Below are 25,261 nucleotides of genomic sequence, written 5' to 3'. Positions count from 1 at the left end.
CCCGGAGCCGGGGCCAAACCCCGCCCAGGGCCGGGAGGCGGCGGCGGGCGGAGGGAGGAGGCCGGGCCGGGGGGGTCGGGGGGGCTGCGGGGCAGCGCCCGGACGGGGAACGGCGGCCCCGCTTCGGCAGCCCCCCCCCCCGGGCCCCCGCCAGCATCCTCCCCCCGGCTGCCTGCAGCATCATCCTCCCGGGCCCCTCCAGCATCACCCACCCCCCCATCACCTCCAGCATTTTAGCGGCCCCCCTCGGGAATTATCCCCCCGCCTCAATCCCCACCAACATCTTAGTGGCCACCTCCAGAATCATCCGCCCCCCCCAGCCCCCTCCAGCACTCCCCCCAAAAACCCTCTCCTCCAGCGTCACCCCCCAATCCCTCTCCAGCATCACCTCTCTGATCCCACTTGAGCATCACCCCCACTTGCCCCCCTCCAGGAGCACCCCTTGATCCCCTCCAGCACCCCCTCCAGAACATCTCCAGCAGCACCCCCCGGCAGCACTCCCCAGCTCCCCTCCAGCATGTCCCCCTAATCCCCCTACAGCATCCCCCCCAGCTCCCCTCCTGGCCTCCCCCAGCACGCTCCCACCCAACCCACCCCCCGATGCAGCCAGCCCTGCTCCCCCCCCACCCCCAACTCCAGCCCGGGGCAAACCCAGCTCTTTGCTCCCCAAAAGACCCCGCTGCTCCAGCGGGAAAGTGGCAGAAACAGGGTGGGGGGGAAATGGGTATTTCCCCCTCCAAGAGGCATTTCACCCTTGAAACGCTGCTGTGCCCCAGGCGACTGAGGGCTCCGGACGGACTCAGCCGCTACAATTTTATTTCCTTTACAAGCCCAAAACCATTGAATATTTTCAAGAGAAACTGGGCTCAAAACCCCCCTTCAATCTTTCACGTGGGGAACCGGCCGCCAGGCTGGCCGCGCTGCAGCCATCGCCCCCACAGCCCTCCCCACTAGCCCCAGTTGCCTGTTTTTCCCCAAGAAAGGCCTTTGGCAAAAATCTTAAATGAAACATAAAATCCCCCCCGCCCCAAAAACCACCAGCCCAAGATATTGCTGTCAGCTAAAACCCTTTTAGTGACAATACTTGAAAATCAATGAATTGCTGGAAAATGTACGTTCTTTGCTCCATCTTCCAGTTTTAGCCTCCTTGAGCTCATGTCCGAATGCAACGGGATCAAGAAACATTTCTCTTCCATTAATGGGAGATGAAAATAGAGCTCAGTTATTAATTAACAGAGCCATTAGCCATTTCCCATCCTCGCTGGTGGCACAGATGGGTTCCTGCTGCAGGTGCGGGGGAGATGATCCCCCTTTCCCTTATTTCCGATGACAATTCCCAGAACGATCAAGACATTGGGGACAACCATGGTAGTCAGAGGGAGTTTTTCCTTTGAGAAATATTGTTCTTGCTGCAGAAAATGTAAATTTTTCATCACTCTCCCATCGGAGGGATTAAATTTCCCCTTCCTGCCCCGTTTCTTTTGGCTCCTCTGAAAACGTGGCCCCAGAAGAGTCTGCTGTCGGAGTCTGGGGTGTTCACACCTGTTCGGGGTGTGCTTGCACGTGTGCACGCGTGTGTGCACGCTCTCAGGACACCCGGGCTCAGGACACTCCGTCTCAGGACTCCCCCCAGCACCTGGGCAGCCCCTTCTCCCTCCCCATATCCAGGGTCCTTAATTAGAAAACTCAACAACTGAACATTTTCCACCCAAATCTGGTTTTCAGCTGTTAATTTTGCTGGCTTGGGGCTCTCTAGGAGCGTTATTGCCTGTTCCAGCTTTTTCAAGCCTTGGTTTGAAAACAAGAGCCAAGGGAGGATGCACACGCTCCCGTGCTTGCCCGACGCATACGCCCCGCAGCAAGAATTGAAGCAGGTTTAATCCAGTCTTGATTTTCCAATGTCTCCTTACGGGAAACTGCCCTCGCCCAGCTCCTGCCTTTTCCGAAATGACACCCACCCGGGAGCCGAACCTGGGCAAAAACAATAACATCCCACCCACTCTCCGCAGCTAAGAGAAGCACCCTGTATTTAAGGTTATTTAGGAAGCAGAGGCGCCTTCACGCCAGTGGAAAGTGCTGGATTAAAAAAAGCAGCTCCTGTGTCATTGTGGACCATCTGGCTGGGAAGGGGGTGACTAATTACACCGTACAACGCGACAACTAAAAATATAAAGAAGCGCGTTGGGAAAGGCCAAGCTGCAAAGCGAAGTTTGTTGCACTTCAGGTGCTCGACTGTCCCGAGTCACCAGGGATGGAGCATCGGGCCCAGATTTCGGCAGGGGTGACCCCCAAACACACCCGGTGGGATTTTTCACATCGTTTTGGGCAATACGGTGCCGCAGCCGCTCACGGAAACCAGCGCTGCGCCACGGTTGCTTTGACTCTTGAGAAAAGCCATCTGTGCTTGCGATTTTTAAATTAAATTTACCGGCCACGCTCCCAAAGCGAAAAGAACCAGGCTGGTTTTCTTCCTTCCGGCAAACTCTGAGTGGCTGTTACAATTTTATGCCAAAATTTATGTCTCTCCTTGCTCCAGTTCGCTTTCAGATCTGGCGTTTCCAGGAACTCGGCACACTGGGAAATTATATTTTCTTCCAGGCCCAATAGAAAAGCACAAAACACTCCAAAATCATCCCACCAGCTAACTGATTTGAGGAAACCACAGGAGGAAACCTGGAGCAGGAGATGGTAGTGCGAAAGTTGCACCGTGACGTTGATAAAACCCCCTTCGACTTTCAGTGAAATAAAGGTCCTGATTCTGCCCTGGGCAGAAAACAGCTCCGATATCCACGTGAACAGAGGAACCAAACTCAAAGCTGTGGCTCTAAAGAAAGAAGCCGTAGGATTTGTCTCGGAAAAGTCCTTGGAGAAATGGCTTCTCCCCACACGAAGCCCCAGCGAAGCAGGGAGCCCGGCGCTGCCAGCCTGGAGCCTGCCCCGTCCACATCGGTCCCCACCTTGTCTGAAAGGACGAGATCCTGGGGACGCACAGATGTTTGTCATCAGCTCCGCCACAGTCCCAGCAAATTCATAAACGCGGCTCCACTTCTGGGAAGAGACTTGAGTCATGACTATTATCTGTGCTGCTGAAGATGAGATGCCGGAGATCGCAATTAGCCCCGATCCATGGAAGCAGAGGAGAATCTGGCTGTTGGTTTCAATGCAAGTTGCCTCAAAGATGGGATGCCAAATCCATTTCAGAAGCAACTTGAAAAACACAAAGGCCTGAGATGAGGTTTCTCCAAAGAAATAAAAAGGCCTATTTGAGGATTTGGAACTAATCCATGCTGCGTGCCTCAGTTTCCCCACCTCTGCAGGTGAATTCCTTTGCAAAACACACAGGCAGCCACTGGCGGAGAGTGCTACGTAACGGTCAAACTACCGGTGCTGATGGTGAACTAATATAATCTTAATTCCAGTTGCGTGGATGGCACCCTCCTGCTGTCGGAGTCAGGCAATTACTTGCAGGCAATTACTTGCTCCTGTTGTTCAGGACGAGATTAAAACCTTACTTGAGGGCAAACCACAGCCCGGCGAGGTTCACCCAGCTCTGGGACCAGAAGCTGCACCCTCCGCATGCCCCCGTCCCTCCCACCGCCTCCCAGAGCCGGTCGTTCAAAAGACGTTTTCCCCAAGAGACCTCATAGAAACTGGGGACAATAACACCCGTGTCAGTCACCTCCCCGCGCTGCAGGAGCCCCTTTCTGCTCTGCTGCTCTCCAAACACGGCGGGACCTGAGCCAGGAGAGACGACCCCGTGCCGATGGGTGCTGATAAGCCTCCTCCCACCTGGAGAGGGATCAATTCAATTCCATAAATTGGAGCTGATGAGGTTTTAATAGCAGTGAGAAGAGCTCTCGGTTATGCCCCTCTGGGACACACACGGAAGGTGTGATCCAGTCCCCGTCATCGCGCCATTGAGCCTCTCTCAAAAGGCCAATTCAGGTTTAGTGACCGTGAAAACCTCACGATTCTCCCACCCAACCTTCCATGCTCTTGGAAAACGCCAATGTGACTTTTCAAACATCCCTGGCTATTTGTGGAAAATTCTTTTCTACTCAGTTAAAGGTGAATTTTGATAAAGTTCCATTTCCTGTTGAGTTACAGCTCCCCTGCTCAGCCCCACACAAGCCCAGACCCCAGGACAGAAGCTGCTTTGATATCCATGAAGCTCAAAAAGCCAAAACACACCCAGGGCCTTCAGCTGGCCCCTCAAGCAGTGCATCAGGGACTGAGTTTGGGAGCACGCTGGATTACAGGGAAGAGGACTGCCACCTGAGCTGGCCCCGCTCAAAGCCAGCGGCAGGATCTCGTGAAGGTCCAGAGGTCAGCTCAGGTGGCCCATCACGTTGGTTGAGGTGCAAATATGCAGATTTCCGACCATGAAGACAAGCCCTACTTCATATGGGCTAAGACGTGCTTTAAATAGTCTGCTTGGCCCACGGCGTCCAATGGGAAAATCTCCTGGCAAATGTCACAAGCCTGAGCATCCTCGGAGGCGAGGACGGCGCCTTGCCCGAGCGTGCCGTCCTCCAGCATCCAGCCCGGCGTCCAGGACATCTGCGAGGAGCGAAGGGGAAAAGCGGTCAGTGGGAACGGCAGAAGCAGCCTCTTTTCACGCCCCCAGCTGTGTCCAGCCTCCATCCTGGCATCTGCCACGCTGACGCGCAGCCTCCAAAAGCAGACACCGCATTTTTGTGCCCACAGAAAGGCTGGGCTAAGGGCTGGAGTCCCTCCTCGCTCCATCCTCACCAACATCCACCGGAGGATCCGTATGGCACCTGAGCATCCCCCATCGCTTATCCCTCAGCAGCTACAATCACTATCCAAGCCAGAACATGAGAAAAGTGCTTTTGTAAGAAGCAAACTGGCGTGCATTTGTAATTTCCTTTTTGTGCCATTATCATTTAAGTGCTGATAAGGCACATTAGGGCTTTACCAGACAGACACCGCTTCCACTTTCTTTCTTCTCTTTCTTCTTAAAAAGAAACTAGCTTCTAAATATAGCCCAGGATGAAAATCAATAGCTTTCCCCATGAATATGTAGACACGGCAGTCGTGAAATAATTTTTAAGGGCCTCATTTGGAAGAAGAAATGAAAGGAAATGGGCTTGGCATTACAGGAACCCTCACTGGTAAGTTCAGCGTTGGTGTCCCACCCGTAACACACATTGTGAAGGCCTACTAGGAGGACAGAGTTTAGGATGTCTTTAGAAATCATCCTTTTCAGGGCACACAAATCAAAGAGAATAAAGGAAATATTTAAGAGCTCATTCAATTTGCAGATCCAAAGGAGGTCGATACAGTTCTTCCCCCCGAGACTGGATCGGCTGCTTCAAGGGTTCCTCATTGCCTCAGAAAGGATCACGGGAGGGACTTCTCCAAAATGCCTCAGGTGCTGCTTGGCAGCCAGATCCCAGGGGCTTTTATTTACCTAATTCCCCTGGGAACCGGAGAATCGGGTGCCTAGAGACCTTTTCAGGACGTAACTCTAAACCTCCACTCTGCCACAGCTTCCCAAGTGCTACAGCAGGGCTGATGGAGGGGATGCTGAAGTCTGACACGTGCCATTACGCCAGGAAGAGCACGCAAAAGTCACAGACAAAACTCCCCGTCAAGCCTCACAATTTACCTTCATGGGTCCTCGGATCTCTACCGGGACGTTAGCCTCAGCAGGCAGAACGCTTTCCCTGGGATCATCTTCCCTCTGAAGGGCTTCTGGGGCTTCATAGAGGTCCAGAAGAGTCAGGAAGGAGTCCCCGACAACTGGGTTTGGTGCCGCAAACTCCTGCGGCCTGCAGCAAGCTCTCACTTCTTCTTTGGGGGCTTTCACAGTTGGAAGCATCCTACAGGTTTTCAGCCACATGTTTATATCCACCCTCTCGCTCCTCTCCGCCTTGTTGCTGCCAAAAGCTAGGGCAAGAGCTGCTCCTCCAGTTCCAACGCCGAAGACGCTGCCATTCACGGCACTTGGTGAGTACTTGCCATCGAAGCCGGGCAACATGCCAGCAGCATGCGGCTGCACCAGGGGATGAGCAGAGCCCTCCAGGTTGGAGGTGGCAGATACTGGGGCCTCAGAGCATTTCTGGTGGCTGTCCGGTGGCCTTTCGCCTTCCTCTGTGACCATATCCTCCGTGCACTGGATCGGCAGCGACACAGGGATATCTTTGAAAGAAAGCAAGCCAGAGCAGTCATTCCTGGGGCTTAACAGCGTTTGTGTTTTCCCTTCCCATTGCCTCACTTTCCTCTTGCGCTTGCGAAACAACTGGGCGCTACCTCCTTGCTGGCAAAGCTCGCCTGTCCCCATCGCTCGACTAAATACGAGGAGGCTGGACCAGCGAAGAAAAGGCATGTGAGGACCGCCAGAGAGGGCTGAGAGTCAGAGGAGTGTTAGCTACCTTAGGAGATGTTGAGACATCACCGCATCCCCAAAAGCTGGGCTGATTCCAGTAACGGCTTTGGTTTGCGTCCTCTTTGGAGACATTTATTTGCGCACAAGCCCCGGGAAGGACACACAGACGGCGGAGCTGTAGGGAAAGGAGGCGAGTGCAGGGGTGGGGAGCATGATGGCCGGCCCGGCAGCTGGTTTTGCAGCACATGGCAGTCGTTTGCCCGAGCCAATCCCTCCTGACCACAGAAAACACCCTGCGGGAGTGATGTGACTGCTTGCGGGGGACAGACGAGTGCATGGACCACAGCTGGGGGACCAGGAGGGAGATTTCTCGCTGGGGAGGGCGAGAACATTTCCCCAGGTGGTTTCCAGGCTTTGGAGGCTGCACTGCCACCCCTGCTTCCCAAAACTGCTCGAGGCAAAGGGTACCATCTGCCCCACGCTCCTTCCCCCTCTCCCCAGGGGCAAGAGGTGTGAATAAGCAGCAGCACACCTGCGGCGGTTTTAACATGACTCTAAGCAGACACACGCACACATTACTCCACATTTGATGGAGACGGCGAAGCCAAAAAGCCACGCCAGCCAGCACGGGTTGCAGAGCACACTTCTGTCTTCAACCGGCTTCACATAAGCCCCACTTTCCCCAGCAAACTCCTTGCCAGCATCAGGACAAAGGTTCAAATTACATTTGTCAGCCTGGATCTGCAGTTTCAATGCACTCTGCCCGGCCCCGCATCTTACCGAGGACGGGTCCCTTCCTGGCCGTCAGCTTCTGGAGGAGCTGGCCCTGCTTGGTGCACAAATCCTGCAGTCTGGCGACCTCCTCACAGAGCTGGAGGAATATTTCTTCCATCTCCATCGTGCCTGATCAGGAGAAAAGCAAGAGGAAGTGACCAGCTGTGTGTTGCCCAAAGGCGGCGAGGTTACCCCGAGCTGGTGGGATGGGGAGGACTGGGCTCAGTGGTGCTGCAGGATCCCTTGAGATCCCACGTGCTCATGACCATGGGACTGCAAAGAAAGAAGCACTCCCACTTCTCTTACAATTTACACAGAAAAAAAACTGAAAAGGGAAGTGATTCTGTCCAAGTCAGGGGTTAACTGAACAGTCAAGTTGGGCTTTTCCACCCCTCAGCCCGCAGCTGCCACGAGCTCAGCTCCAACCGACCAAAAAGTCCCATTTATTGAAAAATCTACCTGGAAAAAGTTGCATTTCCCATTCACTTAGCACCAAGGGGTCTAATTTTTTGTGCAGTGGCATGAGAGCAAACTCCCAACAACAAATCCGAACAAGCAACCACGCCCAAGCATGGGGGCACAATTCCCTTTTCTCAAGATGCTCAGCCCCGAGCTGCCCCTTCTGCTCTCCAAAACACCCTGCAAGTTAAAATGTAGCTCATGCCCACACAGTATGCGTTAACCAAATATTGTTACTACAAAGAAAAATCTCTCTGCATTGTGTTCAGCACATTTCTCCTTGCTTTAACAGCTGTATTGTGGATTAGACTTTCCAGTTTTACCATATTGCACCAATTATTACCAGTCTGAAAGATAATAAATAAAACCAAAGCTCGATACAAATCTGCAAGCCATCTGCAAAGTACATTTTAATTTGAAAGATTCGTGCGATCCCGATTAGCATAAATATGCAAATCGGCTTTGCTTCCTGTCATATTTTCCAGGTTCGCTACCGCTCAGCGCTGCAAATTTAAGCTCCGGCTCTGTAATTAGGGGCTTGGCTGATGGGTTTGATGGGGCCTCCTCTGACACCCGGGGTGATGTGGATTCCCCAGTAGGGGCGAAAAGGCAGAAATCCCGACCGGCCCGAAGGAAACGCACCCGGCGCAAGGAAAACTGCAGACAAAATGGTAAGGTTCACTTCCAGTGCAGGTATTTCTGCGCTTCTCACACCACTGTGACTGCATCATGTTTTCAGCTGTTTGGTTGAAAAATTCTTAAAATTTTTCTTAAAAGCCAAGGATAAACATTTTGCACCCTCCAAAGCAGCTAACTCCAGAGCTAACATATCAAATTAAAGGTTAAGAGGATATATTTTGTCTGAGAGTTATATATAGCTATGCCAATTAATTATTAAGAAGAGTGTGATTTGGAGCTGTCATACCCAAGCAAGCCTGTATCGATTTTGTACGATCCCCGCTGGTTTTTTCAGTAGTTAACTGCTTCTTCATTTCCCCCAAATTACTTTTGTGACACTAGGTGGACGGTGCACCAGGCGATTTTTAATCTCCTGCATAACTTGAAAAGCCTTTCACAAATTGCAATTAAAGGAAGCAATCCCAGAACACAAAAATCCTGGGGAAATCGGATGCTCAGGGTTCACCGAGCAACTCAGAGGGGCAGGACCTGCCTTCAGCCGCGTTCTCCCTCAGTGCCAGGGAACAGGGCTGGCTTGACGCGGTGAAAAGCCCATCCCCACCCCATCCCCCGCGACAGGGCCCGGCGTGGACCCTGTGAAGCCAAAAAAGCTCCATCTTCCACAGAAGCCACTTACTCTGGCGGGGGGCCCTCCTTCCCCCGGCTGGGCAGCCGCGGCGCGACATCGGGCTCAGCGAGTTGCAGCTGAAAAAAAGTTCAGCAGCAGCAAACTTGGGGGTAGGGAATTTCCCCTGCAGTTTGTGTGCTAAGAGCGAAACTTCTGCATGACGGCGAGGCAGGAAACAAAGCGGCAGTGAATTACAGGCAGCCGCTGCGCAAACCCAGGGTTTAAATTTAGCACTGAAAAGCACAGGAGATGATTATGAAGGCCAAGGGTGGCCTCATGGCGGGTGAGTGTTGGCTCTTCTCTGCATCGCACCCGTGAGGCAGGTGCCTTTTCAGTGACTCAGTTTCCCCCCACCTTTCTCTAGTGACTCGTTAGTGCTATAACGTGGAGGCTGCTGGGTATTTGTGCGTCTGCGGTGCCCTGGAGTCCTGCCTCACTTATCCCCTGTAAGGGAGCTAATATTCAAGCTAATATCCCAATAATCCAAATTAATACTCACTCTGCCGCAGGTCAAATCCCCCAAATCCTCTGTACAGCACAGGAGACAAGGCTAAATCCTCAGCTGGGTGATTAAAACCTGCCCAGGGCTCATCCCTCCGGGATCCCGGAGAAGCCGCTGGGGTTTTCCCCATCACCCTCCTACGTGTCTCAACCACAGCCTCTCCTGGGGTGCACAGGAGGCTTGGGGACTGCTCATGCCCTTCCTTGCAAGCGCAGGAATCCCCTGCCGAAGGGCTTGTAGCTGTCACATAGTCCCTGAAGCGGCTTTGGGCGGCTCTTTCACACCACCAATATCTCACCTGGCTTTTCCAGGGAGTTTTTGTACGGTGCCTAGCAGCTGCTGATCCTCAGGCAGAAGCTTCATGAAGATACCACCATCTAGTGTTAAGGACGGGCCTTGAGGAGGCAGGAAACGGGGTGCTGGGAGCGGGGGGCTCATCCTTTGGGGCTGCCGCTGCATCGCACACCGGGGGTGTCATGGCCCTGTCCCCAGGCTTGGGCTCAGGGCACCGGTGGAGAGCAGCAGCTGGTGCAATCAGCAGGTCAATGGGAAGATCGTGGCTAATAAGGGATGACACAGAGGGATGGGAATAATTAGCAAGTTCCCATGTTGACAGTCTATTTATAGGAACCGGTGTGCTCACAAAAATTATGATTGCATCTTGGTATAAACGATGGTAAATAAACTCCCATCCACGGTGAACCCCTGCCCCAGAGCCAGGAAGCTCAGGAGGCTCCGCAGCACCTGCGGAATAATTACTATATAAGAATAATAACAACAAACGTGGCACGAACTGAGGGGCAGGCTGGGTAGGAAGGGCACCATGCCATGGGCAGTACAGGACCTATACCTCCCAGCAGCACCCCTACTGCCAGGCCTTTACTGACCCCCAGCACACCTGGGGGCAGGCCCCTATGGCCTCTATAGGCCCCTGTGGCTCGCGGCACTCCCAGTGTCAGGCCCCTGTGGCCCTTGTGGCTTCTATAGGCCCCTGTGGCTCCCGGCACCCCCAGTGCCAGGCCCCTGTGGCCCTTGTCGCTTCTATAGGCCCCTGTGGCTCGCGGCACCCCAAGTGCCAGGCCCCTGTGGCCCTTGTGGCTTCTATAGGCCCCTGTGGCTCCCGGCACCCCAAGTGCCAGGCCCCTGTGGCCCTTGTGGCTTCTATAGGCCCCTGTGGCTCGCAGCACCCCCAGTGCCAGGCCCCTATGACCCCGGCACCCCCTGCGCCCCAGGTGTCAGGCCTATGGGCCGCTCCCACTCACGGCACCCCCCGTGCCCACGGCCCCCACAGACCCCCGTCCCCGTCGGTACCCCCGCTCTCAGGCCGCCGTCGCCCCCCGCCGTGAGGCCGTCGCGCGTCCGTCGGGCGGCGCTAGGACCGCGGCGTGGCTCGGCCGGGGGTCGGCGCTAGGACCGCGCCGCGACACCGCCCCCCCCCCCCCACCTCGTGCACCTGTACCCCGGGGCGGCGGCAGGTGGCAGCGGTGGCCCCGCCCCGCCCGCGCGCGCCCGCTCCGCCCCGCCCCGCCCCGCCCCGCCCCGCCCCGCCCCGCCCCGCCCCGCCGAGACCGCACCTGCGGCCCGCGCGCGCCGCCGCCGCCGCCGAACCGGGTGAGCGGGGACGGGGACGGGGTAGGGGGAGTGAAGGGGGTCCCGGTCCCGGTCCCGGTCCCGGTCCCGGTCCCGGTCCCGTCCCCGTGCACCGGGCGTGCCCGTGCGCACTGGGGAAAGGGGCTGGTCCGGAGCCTCCGCCTCAAGGGTAGGGGAAGCCGGGGGACCCCGGTGCGGAGCCCGGTTTGAGGGTGCAGGTGCCGGTGCGGAGCCCCCTCCGGGAAAGAGGCGGGGGGTGCCGGTGCGGAGCTTCCTCCCCTACCCCGGGGGAAGGGGGTCTGGTCCTGGGGTTCCCGGTGCGGAGCCCCCGCCCCGTGGGAAGGCGGAGCTGGGGGGTCCCGGTGCGGAGCATCCCCCCCGGGGCAAAGGGTCCGGGGGGTCCCAGTGCGGAGTTCCCGCCCCGGGCAAGCGGGTCCGGGCGGTCCCGGTGTGGAACAACCCCCCTCCCCCGGGAAAGGGGACCCGGGAGGTCCCGGTGCGGAGCTCCCCCAGGGAAGGGGCCAGGGTGTCCGGTGTGGAGCCCTCTGGAAGGGTCTGGGGTCCCGAGATGGAGCCCCCCGGGGAAGGGGGGCCCGAGCTGGACCCCCCCACGGGGCTGCATGGCTCCATGCACCGCGGAGAGCAGGATCCGGCCCCCTCCCACCCCCACGGGGCATCCCAGCTCCCACCCCCGGCGGGGCAGAGCTGCCCCCCAGCCCGTCTCTGGGGGTCCCGGCCCCCCATCACCGGGAGCGGGTCCGGGACCCTGAAGACTCATCCCAACCGGGGAGGGTCCAGCACCTCGATGGTGGGAACCCCACGGGACCCCCCCACCTTCCCCTCGCACCCCCCAGCATCACCGGTTCCTAAAACCAGCGCCATGCCGCGATCCTCCGGCGCGAGGAGCTGAATCCCACCAGCAGCACCAACTGTTTCCTGGCACCACCGGTACCGGACCCAGCTTTGCCCCGCTCACTGCCGGTGGTGGGGTTGGGGGGTGTCCAGGATTGCCCCCTGCTTCCCGCCCTTGGCTTTCTGCAATCCCGACGGCTTCTGACGTCGCGGTGGTGGCCACGGGCTCGCTGCCACGTGGAGCGCATGGCCACGTTGATGGCAGCCACTCTGTTTGCTCCCAGCGTCATGTCAGCATTGATTTGATTTTATTTGATTTGACTGATTTTCCCCCTTTTTTTTGCCCCGTCTGCTGGGGAACTCTCTCTCGATTTCCCCCTCTTCCCGCAATTCCTTCCTCCCGCGCCGCAGAGAACGCTCCAGACGCCACCAAATTCCCACCAAAACCCCCTTTTTCCCCTTTTTTGAACCCCACGGGCTCCCCCGGGTAATTTTGGGGCTGGTTTTCCCGGGAGGAGGGTGAGCGCCATCCCCACATGGGATTTTTGGGATGGGCTGGATGGGCTGGAGCAGCATCGGCCCCTGGACTGGGGGCAGAGAGTACAAGGAGCTCGTTGCAAAATCCACCCCCGCGCTTATTAGAGTATTTGGGGGGGGGCGGTATTTTGGTTTTGGGGGTTTTTTGGGAAGGGCCTGGGGGGGGAGGTTGGGGTTGGAGCCCCCTCGGGAGCTGGCACGCGCTGTTGTGCACGAACCCTTGCCCAAGTGCCGCCCTGGGGTTTATAGCATCGCACAGCTAACGAGCGTGCTTCGTTACGTGGTTGCGTTAGTCACAGCGATGTGGCAGGAAGAAGACTCTCAGAGAGATGTAGAGATAGTGGAAACAGGGTTTTCCTCCCCAAAAAGGGACTGCTCTTCACCGCTTGACTCCTTGCACGACAGCGGCTTGCGCCATGCAATGAAAGCAGCAGGTCTCAGCAGCGCAAGCGGGAGCATCTTTGCTCAGATACAAGCAGAAATTGAGGTGGATTTTTTTTTTTTTTTTCCTTAATTCTGCTTTTTTTCCCCCTGCCCTTCCCCGTGGAGCTGGTGCCGCTCGGTCCTGCCGTGACTCGGGAACGGTCGCCCTTGGCAGTGAAGCGTGGTCCGGCCACGGCTTTGATCCCCACAGCGCTGAAGGCGGTGACCCCGGGGACCGCCTCGTCCTTCCTCCTTCACCAGCCGAAGCTCCCTCGCCCTTGAAGTTGCTGGCAGGTGCCCTGCTCCGCTCCGGGGCCGCACCATTTCCAAGGCGATAAAAAGAAAAGGGAAAAAAGAAAAAAACAAAAAAAGAAATAAAGGAGGAGGGGGGGACCCCGAAGCGGAGGAGGAGGAGGAGGAGGAGATGCCAGTGAATGGCTCCCGCGGAGCTTCTCCATGCTCCGGCGGCAGCGGCTCACAAAGAGCAGCCACGGGAGGTTTGCTGGTGGTGGGAAAGCTCAGCCGGTCACGGTGCTTTCGCCGGGTCGCAGCGGAGACTTTGTAGCCAGGGCTGAGCTCTCGGTGGCCACCGCGCCAGGCAGGGCACCGCACACCGAATCTTCAGCCAAAACCGCAGCCCCGCGGGGTCTTGTTTCCTTCCCAGCGACGCTGCAGGCAGGGAAAATACCCAGGGAAAGGCTTTTTTCCATGCAGCCACAAATATTTCGGCAAATTTTAGCTTCGTTCTGGTGGTCCCGGCGTGCGTGGGGAAGTGGCGGGGGGGGGGATGCCGCAGCCGGCTCGGTCGCAGGAGGAACTGCTGGGGACGTCCCACGCTCGTGATGGCCAGATCCAGGACATTTCACGGCAACTTTCAAACCTCACTTTTTTTTTCCTGATGTTTTATTTTCAGTGTGGGTTTGCGGGCTGGAGGGGATTGCAGGGGTCTCACCTGCTCCGTAGCAGGGAATGAATTTTGTATTAATATATAATTAATAGTACCATCAAGGGGATGCACCCAAAGTGCATCCAGTCTGTGAATTAACCTGCGGGTGTTTCTCCTTCTCCCCCAGCTAGCAGAGCGGAGCCAGAGCATCATGAAGCACCCTGAGACCCCACGGCCCTGAAACACCCGTCGCCGCAGGGAGGACCCTCCGGAAACCACACGAAAAAATAAAATGAGGCTCTTCCGGAGACGTTACAGCCCCTTGAAGGTGGCTTTGGCAGGTGCCGTCTTCGTCATCTTCCTCTTCATCCTGCAGAAGGATGTGGGGAACAAGGACCCGAGCGAGGAGCCCTGGCTGAAAAACATCGTCCAGGGGAAGGACCAAGTCCTGGACCTGATGCTGGGGGCCGTCAACAACATCCGAGACTCGATGCCGAAGCTGCAGATCGGGGCTCCGGTTCGGCAGGAGGAACCTCTGCCCAGCGCCCGCTCCTGCCCCCCCGGCGTCTACACGGCTGCAGAGCTTCGGCCGCTGATGGAGAGACCCCCCCAAGACCCCGCCAGCCCCGGAGCCGATGGCAAAGCCTTCAAAAAGGATCGCTGGACGCCAGAGGAGACGAAGGAGAAGGAGCGAGGTTACGAGAAGCATTGCTTCAACGCCTTCGCCAGCGACCGCATCTCCCTCCAGCGAGCGCTGGGACCCGACAGCCGCCCGCCGGAGTAAGAGCCCTCCCCCAGAGCCGTGGGGGTCCATCGGCTCCCGGGAGGGGGCAAGTTTAAGGGGACATAAAAGCAGATCAGGAGCGGGATGTCACCGAGCGTGGCAGAGGATCAAACAGAGCGAGGGCTGAAAAAATACCTATATTTATTATTATTTTTTCCATAATTTTTGTCCTCTTGGGGTTGGTTTTTAACAGCAATGGGCCAAAGCCAGCGGCGGCTCTTTGTGTCTCTGTGTACCTGCTCACAGCTGGGTGGCTCCGGCATCTTCCCCCCCCCTTTCCCTCCTCTCCCTCTTTTATTTCAGCCGGCTCCAGTAATCGGACTTTTTCTTTTCTTAGCCGAGTGGAACAGCCTCAGATCCCGCTGGGGTCGGGGCCGGGGGGGGAGCGAGAAAAGCAGCATAAACTGGAGAGATTTCCTCGCCTGCCCGCCAGCCATGGGCTGCCAGATTAAAGCATGCCCCCCCCCGACCCCTGTCTGCTCGGGGGGGTGGGCTGGGGATTTTGGGCTGGGGAAAAAAAAGGCTTGAATAGGAGGTAGAAACTCAGCCCTGGCATGCAAAGCGGCCCCCCTGCCCCCCCGCCGGCAGGCGATTATCCGTGCTTAGCAGGTGTAGCGGTGACAATGGGGGGGACATGGGGGCCAGGCGGGCGGCAGGAATGGGATTCACTCGACTGGCGGCGGGGGGAGAGGTAGAAATCCATTGAAATCAAAGCGGTGACGAGCTGAGAGCCGCCGGGGCCAGGAGCCGCCCTGCTGCCGTGGGGTTTGAGGGGCACGAGGGGTGTTTCTGCCGTGGCCCCCGTCCCTGTCTTGCTTAGACCGCTGCTTTTCTCTCTTGGAGGTGCATCGACCAGAAATTCAAGCGGTGCCCCCCCCTGCCCACCACCAGCGTCGTCATCGTCTTTCATAACGAAGCTTGGTCCACGCTGCTGCGGACGGTGTACAGCGTCCTGCACGCCTCCCCGGCCCTCCTGCTCAAGGAGATCATCTTGGTGGACGACGCCAGCACCGACGGTGGGTGGGAGCCGTGGCAGGGATGTGGGAGCTGTGGTGGAATGCAGGACCTGTGGCAGGGATGCGGGAGCCGGAGGGATGCAGGAGCCGGAGGGATGCGGGGAGATGCCAAGCGTCTTTCCATTCCTGGGAGCAGCGGTTCCGAACCACTCGGAGGAGAAGCGGCTCATGCCAGCTCTCCCGGGATGCATCCAACAACTCTTCCACGTTGCTTCGCATACGCCCCAGAGCGCCCTTGGGGATTTTCCCTTCTCCAGCGCTGCCGTTAACCCAGCCCTGGAGAAAAACCGGGCGCTCCTCCAGCATCCTGCAAATGCCTCATCTGCCGGCCGGTGTGCCTGCCAGGCTGCAATCCTCATTAGCTACACCCAGAGCAAGTTAACGATGTGGTTCAGCGTCGGGGCGCTGGAGGGGAGCGGACTTTGTCCTCGCCCCAGAGATAAACACTCCCTTTCCGCCCACGGTGTCTGCACGGGCTCCCAAGGAGCAGAGACCGCGGGGCGGTGCAGGGCGTTATCGCCCGTGAGCTTGGCTCCCACTGTGGTGGGGACACGGGCGAGATGCTGGTGAGACGTAGGGTCCCTCCTCAGGACGGGTCTGTGGACATCCCAGCTCTCGCTGGGCCATTCCCAGCTTTTGGCTTGGCTGCATCTGCCGAGGAAGGAGAGAAATCCCCATTTCCCAGGGGACACCTTGTCTGCTCTCTCTTCCCGCGGTGGCAGCCCCGTCCTGGTGACGCTTTAGCCACAGGGCATGAGACTTTCTCGCCCCGTTGTTGCTCTAATCCCTCTTTGGTGGGGGATTAGACCGGCTCCTTTGCAAAACCCACTTTCTTCAGCCAAAACTATTTTTGGATTTTGGGGAAAGGAGACTCTGCGTGTCCCCGGATCTGAACCCGGGTGCGGGGTGTGAGCAGCAGGTGATGGAACGGGGTGGGATGGGGGCAGCAGGGTGGGCTGGTGGGGCGCAGGGACCGTCATCTCCCCCCTCTGACGGAGCCAGTTCCTCTTTCCCCCCCTCCCCAGACTACCTGAAGGATGAGCTGGATCGTTACGTGGAGCAGCTCCAGATCGTGCGCGTCGTGCGGCAGAAGGAGCGGAAAGGGCTGATCACAGCACGGCTGCTGGGGGCCAGCGTGGCCAGCGGGGAGGTCCTCACCTTCCTGGATGCCCACTGTGAGTACCCACCACCTCCCAGGGTCCCCAGGGAGCCAGTGAGGGGGGTGAAGTCGTCCCCATTCAACGGCCAAACCCTCCCCGATGTCCCAGGCGAGTGTTTCCACGGCTGGCTGGAGCCCCTCTTATCCCGCATTGCCGAAGAGCCCACGGCCGTCGTAAGCCCTGACATTGCCACCATCGATCTCAACACCTTCGAGTTCTCCAAGCCCATCCAGAACGGCAAACAGCACAGCCGGGGCAACTTCGACTGGAGCCTGACTTTTGGCTGGGAGATCGTCCCGCCCCAGGAGAGGCAGCAGAGAAAGGATGAGACCTTCCCCATCAAGTAAGCCATCGATTTATATCCCCTTCGAAACTGGTGTGATGGGAACAAAGGCTGGATGAGCCCTGGGAACGCTGTGTCCAGACCCAAAGGCTGCAAAACGAAAGGGCTGAGCGTGCTTCTGGAGGGACTGCCAGGGGTGGCAAAGAGCTGGGTGCCCTGTGCCAGGAAACTGCCCCTCACTCCAGTTATTTTTGCTCCTTTTTCCAACAAATTGGTTTTTTTCCTGTTTGTTTTGGTGCCTCCGGATGGGTGACGTTGTCCCTTCCCAGTGGAGCTTGGCTTGAGGGATCTCGGGTGGTTTGTACCCAGGAGAGGATGCCCAGCCCCAGTCAGAGAGGAGAAACCCCCACTGGGGTTTGGTGAACACAAACCTCTCACAAAACCACCTTTGAGTCACCTCCAGCCATCTCTCTGCTCGTGCAAAGTCTTTTATTAAGGATTTAATTGCTGTCTTGCATCTTCTCACTCCTGGATACCCACCTACCTGGGCACAGGGTGGGCACCAGCACTGGCACAGCAGCAAGAAGATGTCACCTGCGGATTGGACTGTACCAAACCCCCTATTTTACCCCCTATTTTGCCTGCAGAGAAACCCTGAATGTTTTTTCCCCCTGTACTTCTCCATCGGTGCCCCACAATAAGCTGGGTGCTCCCACCGGGAGATACCGGACACCCTGCCTGGCCCCGTCCGCATCCCGTCCCTGGCGGGCGGCCGGGCTGGCTTTGTGCGGAGGTCACCCGGGAGACGTCCCCGTCCCAATAAAGGTCCCTTTTACCACGAGCCACCGGTTTGGCTCCTGGCAGCGTCTCATCTCCGCTCGGCAGGAACGCAGCAGCTCAGAGTATCCTTTTTTTTATTTTTGATTTTTCCTGAATAAAAGCAAGTTTCTGTTCCAGCCTGTTCTAAAGATCAGATGGAAAAGATTAGACAAGCCGGAGGAGTGAATGGGGCGCCGGCTGCTGCGCTCTAATCTCCCCCCCTTCTTTTCGGCGACAGGTTTTTGGTAACAATATCCCCCTTTTGCTTTGAGGCGAGAGCGGTGGCGAGGCCCCTCGGTGTCATGCTGCCACCGCCGCCTCCGTCCCCTCCTGGCCGCCCTTCGGCCCCTCTGCCAAAGCCACCACACCTGGGGCACAGCTGGATGGGGCAGGGAGATGGGGGGGACACAGCTGCCGAGAGCTCACACCCACCGTGAGTGCCACGATGTCCCCAAAACTCACGACTTCCGCTTTTCTATTTTTATTTTAACCCTACTTTTGTCTCCTTTCTCCCTCCCCCGTAGGTCCCCGACCTTCGCCGGTGGCCTCTTTGCCATCTCCAGGTCCTACTTCGAGCACATCGGCTCCTACGACGATCAGATGGAGATCTGGGGGGGTGAGAACGTGGAGATGTCCTTCAGGGTAAGGCTGGGTCTTCTTCAAAGGGCGTCTTCAGGGATGCTCTTTGTTGGGGGGCACGGGGGGGGTTGGACCCCCCATGTCTCAGGCGTTGCCTCCCTGTAGGTCTGGCAGTGCGGGGGACAAGTCGAGATCATCCCTTGCTCCGTGGTGGGTCACGTCTTCCGCTCCAAGAGCCCCCACACCTTCCCCAAGGGCACCCAGGTCATCTCCAGGAACCAAGTCCGCCTGGCTGAGGTCTGGATGGACGACTACAAGGAGATCTTCTACCGGAGGAACCAGCAAGCTGCGCAGATGGCCAGAGAGGTACTGTCCACGCCAGCGGGCTCCTGGCTCTCCCGGGCGGAGCTGATCCCGCTGGGAGCAAAAGCCCAAGCAGAGGGAGGAGGTGGGCTCAGCCTGGAGGTGGGAAAGCAGATGCAGGCGGAAAGATGTAGCCAAAAGCCCTTTTTTTCTATTTGGCCATAATGTTTTCTTGTAGAAAAAACATAATTTTTTTTTTTTTAATTTTTAAATTTATTTTTTTTTTTTATACACCAAAAGCTTGATGCCAAAGTGTCCCAGCCCTCTCGGTGAGCGGCCGGAGGCTGAGGGTACCTGCCAGGGACCAGGAATGTCTTGGAAGACCCCACCACCGGTCTGGGTCCTGGTGACAGATGATGACAAAGCCAAGAGGGACCCCTCAGCTCTGAGCCGGGGCTTGGGAGGGGTTTTTCTGTTTTTTCCTTGCTGGCTTCGGAGGTTAGTTTAATTTTCTCACGTGACTTTGTCGATAGAAGACGTATGGTGACATTACAGACCGGCGCAAGCTGAGGGAGCGGCTCCACTGCAAGAACTTCACCTGGTACCTCCAGACCGTCTACCCGGAGATGTTCGTCCCTGACCTGACACCAACCTTTTACGGAGCGGTAAGTACCAGGGTGCCTGGGCTCAGTCTTTGGCTAGAAATAGCCACAGCAGTGAAGTCCCCAAAAGGCTGGGTTTGGGGTTTTTGCATTTAAACCTTCGTGCTGGAGGAGGGTTTTGGTGCAGCCACGTCCGTCACCAGCTGGCAGGGCCGGTTGGGGCTCTGCCTGACAGCGAAAGAGCTGGAATCCGGCAGAGCTGGTTTGGGGCAAGTTGCGGGGTGGGGGACCCGTGGGGACGTGGCACTGGGTGAAATCGGGCGAAAAAGCTGAAAGCTTCCAGGAGCCCCATGCCGACGTTGGCATGCACAGGGCGCGCTTGAAAAACCAAGCTGGGGACGGGCAGGACATGGAGCACCAGCTCCATCCCTCAGGATGGAGCTGCCAAAAAAAATAAAAATAGCCCTTTTCCTCCGAGCTGCATTTTGGGGGTCCAAGTCCAACCCTCCTCAGCCAGGGCGAGGTGGAAGCAGCTGCTGGATGCAGCGAGGGCCGGGCGCTGGCACCCAGCCGGGTTTTAATTCACCTTCGTTTCCTGAAACCGTGTCCCCGGCAGCTCTCACCTTTGACTCGGTGGGACGGAGGCGTTGGCACGGGCGTTCCTCGCCTCCTGAAGAGGACAAGGGGACCCGGACACAGCTCCTAGTACCGGGATTATGTTTGTACAGCGATAATTAAGTGCCCCACAAAGCCCAAACGCAAGGCGGATCCCTACCCCAGGCCCTTGGAGCCCAATTAACCCCCACGCTCATTTCTCCCCCCGTTGCAGATAAAAAACGAGGGCACCAAGAGCTGCCTGGACGTTGGTGAGAACAACCATGGTGGAAAACCGCTCATCATGTACCCCTGCCATGGGATGGGGGGGAACCAGGTGGGCACCCATCAACCCCCAGCAGTTCCCCCTCCTGCAGAACTCCCGGTTTTCCCCCAGGGGTGGCTTTCTCGGGGCACAGCAGCCTGACAGCCGCTCTCTGCTCTTGCCCCCACCCCCCAGTATTTTGAGTACACAAGCCAGCGGGAGCTGCGGCACAACATCGGGAAGGAGCTCTGCCTGCAGGCAGGCTCAGGCTCGGCTGAACTGGGCAACTGCCAGTACCGGGGGAAGCCTGGGAGGGTGCCGGCCAACGAGGAGTGGGACCTGACACAGGTGAGGAGATGCGTCTCCACCCTGGGAGTCACCCAAGGGCATGGTGGCATCGTCCCCCCCACACCATGATGATGCTTCTCAGCTGCTTCCCCTCAGTCACATCCTTTCCTCCTCCTCCCGCTGGCATCGCTGAGCTGGTGCCACCTTTGTTTTTCGGCAGGACCAGCTGATTAGAAACCCAGCCTCCGGTATGTGCCTGACAGCACGAGCGAAGCACCCGGCAATGGTTCCCTGCAACCCAGCAGACCCCCACCAGCTCTGGTCCTTCACCTAGCGGGGGGAGCAGCACCCGAGCCCCCCAGCCATCCCCAGTCACGCTCAGGAAACCAGAATCCAAAAAAAAAAGAAAAACACTTCCTTTTTTTTTTTTAATTTAAAAAGCAGAAGCCTTAAATATGCTGCATTTCACGGTTGCCTTGAACTCAGTCCCGTGCCTTTGGAGCAGGGAAGCCAAGCTCAGCCCAAGGATGCTCTTCGGGACCCGGCTGCGGCTCATCCTTCCCCCACCCCCAGCTCCAACCAGAGACTCTAAATTCATATCGGGCACTGAAAACCACAGCTGCACCACCCCACACACGAAAGCTGGGTGGTAAGCTCCAACCAGCGAGGAGGAGGATGGTGACCAGCCGTGCAGCTCATCCCGCGGGGGGGTGCCTCACAACAGTAGATGCCAATCTCTTCCACAACACCCACATCCTCAGAAGTGCTGTGACAGTCCACTCACCTGCGCCACACCGATTCCAGAGTCAGAGGCTGCAGCAACAATTATTTACGGGACCTGACACCAACAAACACAAAATCACCATTGCGCCTGTGCGGAATCACCAGTCCCGTGCTCCTCCTCAACACTACCCGGTTCACCTCACATGCAAGGACTAGAACAGAGCAGACCTCATCGACACTCAAATCCAAATGCAAAGACTGATGAACCTGCCTCCCTTTCCTAGCCATCCCCCATCCCAGAACTTTAGAAACCCCTTCTGTTCTCCGCAACTGTCAAGGAGGGAACCCCAGTTCTTCCCAACAGCTCCCATTCCGTATTTGCAACCCTGAAGCCCCTGCGTCGGCTGCTCCTCAGGAGCTGCTCTTCCAAGTCGTGCCCTGCATTTTGTGGGCACCGCCTGTCTTCTGTCTTCCCACGGACTCTGGGCCCTGCTACAGACCCATAAAATAAGTGATGCCCTGACGCAATCCTTAAGGGCCCTGCCACAAGCTGCAAAAGCTCCAGGGACACCGCGGTACTCTGTGGGCTACAGGGAAAGGTGAGGAGGCATCCCATGCCCTGAACGACACTACGCCTTACGTCCCTGCTGCTTTTTTGGGAAATGCTGAACTGCCATATACAGATGCATACAAGATGCTCACCCTAAGCCCTGCTAGATAATCTCATCATCTAGACAATTAAGATAAATCATATCAGCAACTTATATAATATACCAGCAAAACTGGTAAAAGAAACACAGTTCCATCTTCAATAAAATCAGGAATTCTAGGAAAATGCAGTGCTCCTGAAATAATGAAAAGCGTACTATTAGACTATCTGGGCACCCCTGAACGCTCATTACAAAATTACTGACCTGAAAAAAAAAAAAAAGAGCGCAGCATCCAAGGTGACTTTCTACTCTACAGGCTGCCGGACACTAACTGGTCCTGAAGGACTTACCCCAAACCTCTTACCTCCGCTTTTCTAAATGCCAAAACACGCCCGCCCAGCGACCCGGACCCTCCGCAGCCCCCGGCAGAATGAGCTCCCTCCGCCAGGCCGTGGCTTATATACCCCGAGTCCCCGCCCACCGGCCCCGAGTCCCCGCCCACCGGCCCCGAGTCCCCGCCCACCGGCCCCGAGTCCCCGCCCACCGGCCCCGAGTCCCCGCCCGGCGCCCTTCCCACAATCCCCTGGGAAAGGGGCGGGGCCAGCACCCCCCCCGCCAGCAGCCGTAATGGCGGCCGCAGCAGCGGCAGCTCCTTTTCCCGCCTGCCGCCAGCCCCCGCGCGCGAAGCGACGCCCCTGTTTATTTCCCTTCTTGGGCGTTCCCACTCGCCTCTGGTGGTTCTCTCGCCACTTGTGTTCAAGTTCTGGCGGCTTGTTGTTGTGGAGAAGATTTCCGCGGTGGTCGCTTTGGGGTTTTTTTGTAATCTTCAGGTATTTTTATGGTTCGTTGTTAGCCATTTTCTGTAGTTTCGGCAGAGCGCTGGAGGCAGGTGATTCCCAGGAGACTGACGAGCAGTTCTGGCACCTGGGGGCACTGAAGTGCCATAGAGACGAACTTCCGGAGGACTGAGAGGCATTTCCTGTACCCTGGAGGACCGTGGGGCCATAGAGATGTACCTCGGAGGACTGACGGGCGCTTCTGGGAGCATGGTCGGAGCCGGTACCGGACCGCTGGTGGCCGCTCTCGGGGCCGGGCGGGGCGGGACGGGGCGGCCGCCGCTGCAGGCGGGCGGCACAGAAGCCGCTCCAGGTGGCGGCGAGCTCGCTGGAGCACCAGCGGTGTCGGCTCGCCCTCGGGCCTCCGCTCTCTCGGGCCGGGCTGCAGAACCGGCTCTGGGTCGCCGGGCGGCAGCAGCGAGCGCGGGAAGCGGCTACGAATGTGCCGGGGGGGACACAGGTGGTGATGGGGCAGCCACAGCTTCTCTGGGCAACCTGGGCCAGGGGCTCACCCCCCTCACAGCAAACAATTTCTTCCCAATGCCTCACCTAAATCTCCCTCTGTCAGTGTAAAACCCTTCCCCCTCGTCCCATGGCTCCCCTCCCTGCTCCAGAGTCCCTCCCCAGCTTTCCTGGAGCCCCTTGAGGGACTGGAAGGGGCTGGAAGGTCTCCCCGGAGCCTTCTCTTCTCCAGGCTGAACCCCCCCAGCTCTCTCAGCCTGTCCCCACAGCAGAGGGGCTCCAGCCCTCTGGTCATCTCTGTGGCCTCCGCTGGATCTATTCGAACAGGTCCATGTCCTTCTTACGTTGGGGGCTCCAGAGCTGGACGCAGTACTCCAGGTGGGGTGTCACCAGAGGAGAGCAGAGGGGCAGAATCCCCTCCCTCGCCCTGCTGGCCACGCTTCTTGTGATGCAGCCCAGGATGGGGGTGGTCTCTGGGCTGCCAGCGCACATCGCTGGCTCCTGTTGAGCTTCTCACCCACCAGCACCCCCAGGTCCTTCTCCTCAGGGCTGCTCTCCAGCCATTCTCCACCCAGCCTTGCAACCATAAGAGCTGTAATAGCAGGAAGGAAAAACAGGGCACCACTAGGAAGAGATCTGGCTGGGAACACACCACCTTCCCCCCGCTCCCCCCATCCCACACGCTTTTTCCTGTGTGCCTGGACACCTCCATCGACACGCATTAGACCATGACCGCAAACTCAGCTTTTCTTAGGAAGTTTCCTTCTCTTTCGCCATCTTCCTTTTGCGATTACAGTTCCAGCCCAGAGAATCCCGCATTTAATCCCTTCCCAAGAACAACAGGCTTAGAGCACACAGTGACAGTTCTCTTATCCCCATCCCGAGAAGGAAAAGGGGCGCTTATCGCTGCCAATACCCGAGTCCTGCCTCTGCCCCCAGCAGACCCCCCAAACCCGGGCGCAACGGCACCCCCCTCCCCGCCGGCACAGCCAAGTCACACCGCCTCTCCCACCACGGGCACCCGGCGCCCCGAACGGCCGCGCCCGGCTCCGCCCCGGGTGTCGGAGGCGGCTTTTCTTCGCTTCTTCAGGGCTTTACCCCAGTCAGCGCCGGCAGAGCCCCCGGGGAGCTGCCCGGCTGCAGACCGGGCCCGTACCCGCGTCCGAGCGGGCGCTGCGGAGAACGGGCCGGGGCGGGTGGCGGCGGCGCGCGCAGGGAGGGGGCGGGGCTTCCCCCCGCCCGCTTGCGGGGGCCGCGCGCGCAGCGCCCTCGCCTCGCTACGTGCCGCCGTCGCCATGGAAACGGCGGGCCCCGGCGCAGGCGCGGGAGGGAGCGCGGAGACCCGCGTGACCCCCCGGAAAACGGAGCCGGGGGGGGGGGAACGGGAGCGGGGCCGGGGGACCCTCAACGCCCCCCGCGGGCCTGGCGCGCAGCCCCGCAGCGCAGGTCGGGCCTCGGCGCCCTGAGGACGCACCCGCCGTGGGGAACGTCCCGGAGCCCGCAGCCCCCGGGCACCCACCACGGCCACAGAGACCCCGCAGCACCTGGGAAGTCCCAGAAAGCCCCCCCTCCCCGCCAAGACTCAGGCCAGACACCTTCAGACCCTGAAAGGACCCGCGTTGGGCTGAGAACAGGCCCAGGGACCAGGAGGGATGCTCTTGAGCGTGACTCGGAGGTTCTAGAAAAGCCCAGGGAATCTGCAGGAGCCTTGGAATAACTGGGAATGCCCCGGCACACCAGCAGCAGCTCAAGCAGCACAAAGACGTCTACTCGGAGACCTGGAGAACAGCCCCAGCAATATGCTAACAGCCTGGAAAGATCCCTGGAGCATCCCCAGAGACACCAGGATGGCCTAAACCACCCAATTTATAGATTTTAAATGACCAGTGCTACCCTGAGACACTGAGTGTGCCCTTAGGGGTCTGGGGAAGCCCTGCCACGCTGCAGAAGCAGCAAGGCACCCCTCAGAAAGAACACTGGGGAACACGTAGCACCTCAGAGCCATCAAAAGGCTACCCACAGACCCCAGAAAAGCCCCAGAGCAGCCCCAAACACACCTAGACAGTCCTGGAGACCCTACAAAGAGCCCCCAGCCCTCAGGGCAGCCCTAGAGGTGCCAAGGAGGCACCCCAATGCCTAAGGAAGAGCTGAGAGTAGCCCCCAGAGGAGCCAAGATGGTCTGAAGGAAAAGTCTCAGATCCAGGCACAGTCCTAGA

General features: G+C 58.1%; 2 protein-coding genes across 4 annotated transcripts; one reads left to right on the top strand and one right to left on the bottom strand.

Moving 5' to 3' along the window:
* Positions 1-3,467: 3,467 nt before the first annotated feature.
* LOC134526976 (TRAF family member-associated NF-kappa-B activator-like) lies at positions 3,468-9,026 on the bottom strand. The gene is made up of 4 exons (XM_063359344.1): positions 8,901-9,026; positions 7,133-7,255; positions 5,633-6,165; positions 3,468-4,560 (listed from the first exon to the last, which is right to left on the bottom strand). Exons 1-4 carry the CDS (start codon positions 8,947-8,949, stop codon positions 4,396-4,398), a joined length of 870 nt encoding a protein of 289 aa, XP_063215414.1. The 5' UTR covers positions 8,950-9,026; the 3' UTR covers positions 3,468-4,395.
* On the top strand, positions 8,092-22,105 carry GALNT6 (polypeptide N-acetylgalactosaminyltransferase 6). 3 transcript variants are annotated; one of them, XM_063359343.1, is made up of 11 exons: positions 8,092-8,256; positions 13,869-14,461; positions 15,309-15,481; positions 16,507-16,656; positions 16,750-16,984; positions 18,268-18,385; positions 18,488-18,688; positions 19,159-19,290; positions 20,057-20,158; positions 20,282-20,434; positions 20,595-22,105. In XM_063359343.1, exons 2-11 carry the CDS (start codon positions 13,974-13,976, stop codon positions 20,706-20,708), a joined length of 1,866 nt encoding a protein of 621 aa, XP_063215413.1. In that variant the 5' UTR covers positions 8,092-8,256; positions 13,869-13,973; the 3' UTR covers positions 20,709-22,105. The 3 variants fall into 3 exon arrangements, with proteins under 3 accessions (XP_063215413.1, XP_063215411.1, XP_063215412.1); XM_063359341.1 differs by having other exon boundaries at positions 16,507-16,984; XM_063359342.1 differs by lacking the exon at positions 8,092-8,256 and adding an exon at positions 10,967-11,004 and having other exon boundaries at positions 16,507-16,984.
* Positions 22,106-25,261: the final 3,156 nt, after the last annotated feature.

This window comes from Chroicocephalus ridibundus, chromosome 24 (assembly GCF_963924245.1).
Source record: "Chroicocephalus ridibundus chromosome 24, bChrRid1.1, whole genome shotgun sequence".
In the NCBI taxonomy this organism is placed as follows: Eukaryota; Metazoa; Chordata; class Aves; order Charadriiformes; family Laridae; genus Chroicocephalus; species Chroicocephalus ridibundus.
Note: the sequence above shows the minus strand (reverse complement) of the source record. Positions and strands in the feature narration are given on the sequence as shown.

Bases quoted from the DNA above. Each gene is read 5' to 3' on its own strand.
- GALNT6 (XM_063359341.1), top strand. From the start codon at position 13,974: ATGAGGCTCTTCCGGAGACGTTACAGCCCCTTGAAGGTGGCTTTGGCA. The intron at 14,462-15,308 runs GTAAGAGCCCTC...TCTCTCTTGGAG, and splicing joins CCCGACAGCCGCCCGCCGGA to GTGCATCGACCAGAAATTCA. The intron at 20,435-20,594 runs GTGAGGAGATGC...GTTTTTCGGCAG, and splicing joins AGGAGTGGGACCTGACACAG to GACCAGCTGATTAGAAACCC.
- LOC134526976 (XM_063359344.1), bottom strand. From the start codon at position 8,949: ATGTCGCGCCGCGGCTGCCCAGCCGGGGGAAGGAGGGCCCCCCGCCAG. The intron at 7,256-8,900 runs GTAAGTGGCTTC...TCTCCTGATCAG, and splicing joins AAGGAGGGCCCCCCGCCAGA to GCACGATGGAGATGGAAGAA. The intron at 6,166-7,132 runs GTAAGATGCGGG...TTTCTTTCAAAG, and splicing joins CAGGAAGGGACCCGTCCTCG to ATATCCCTGTGTCGCTGCCG.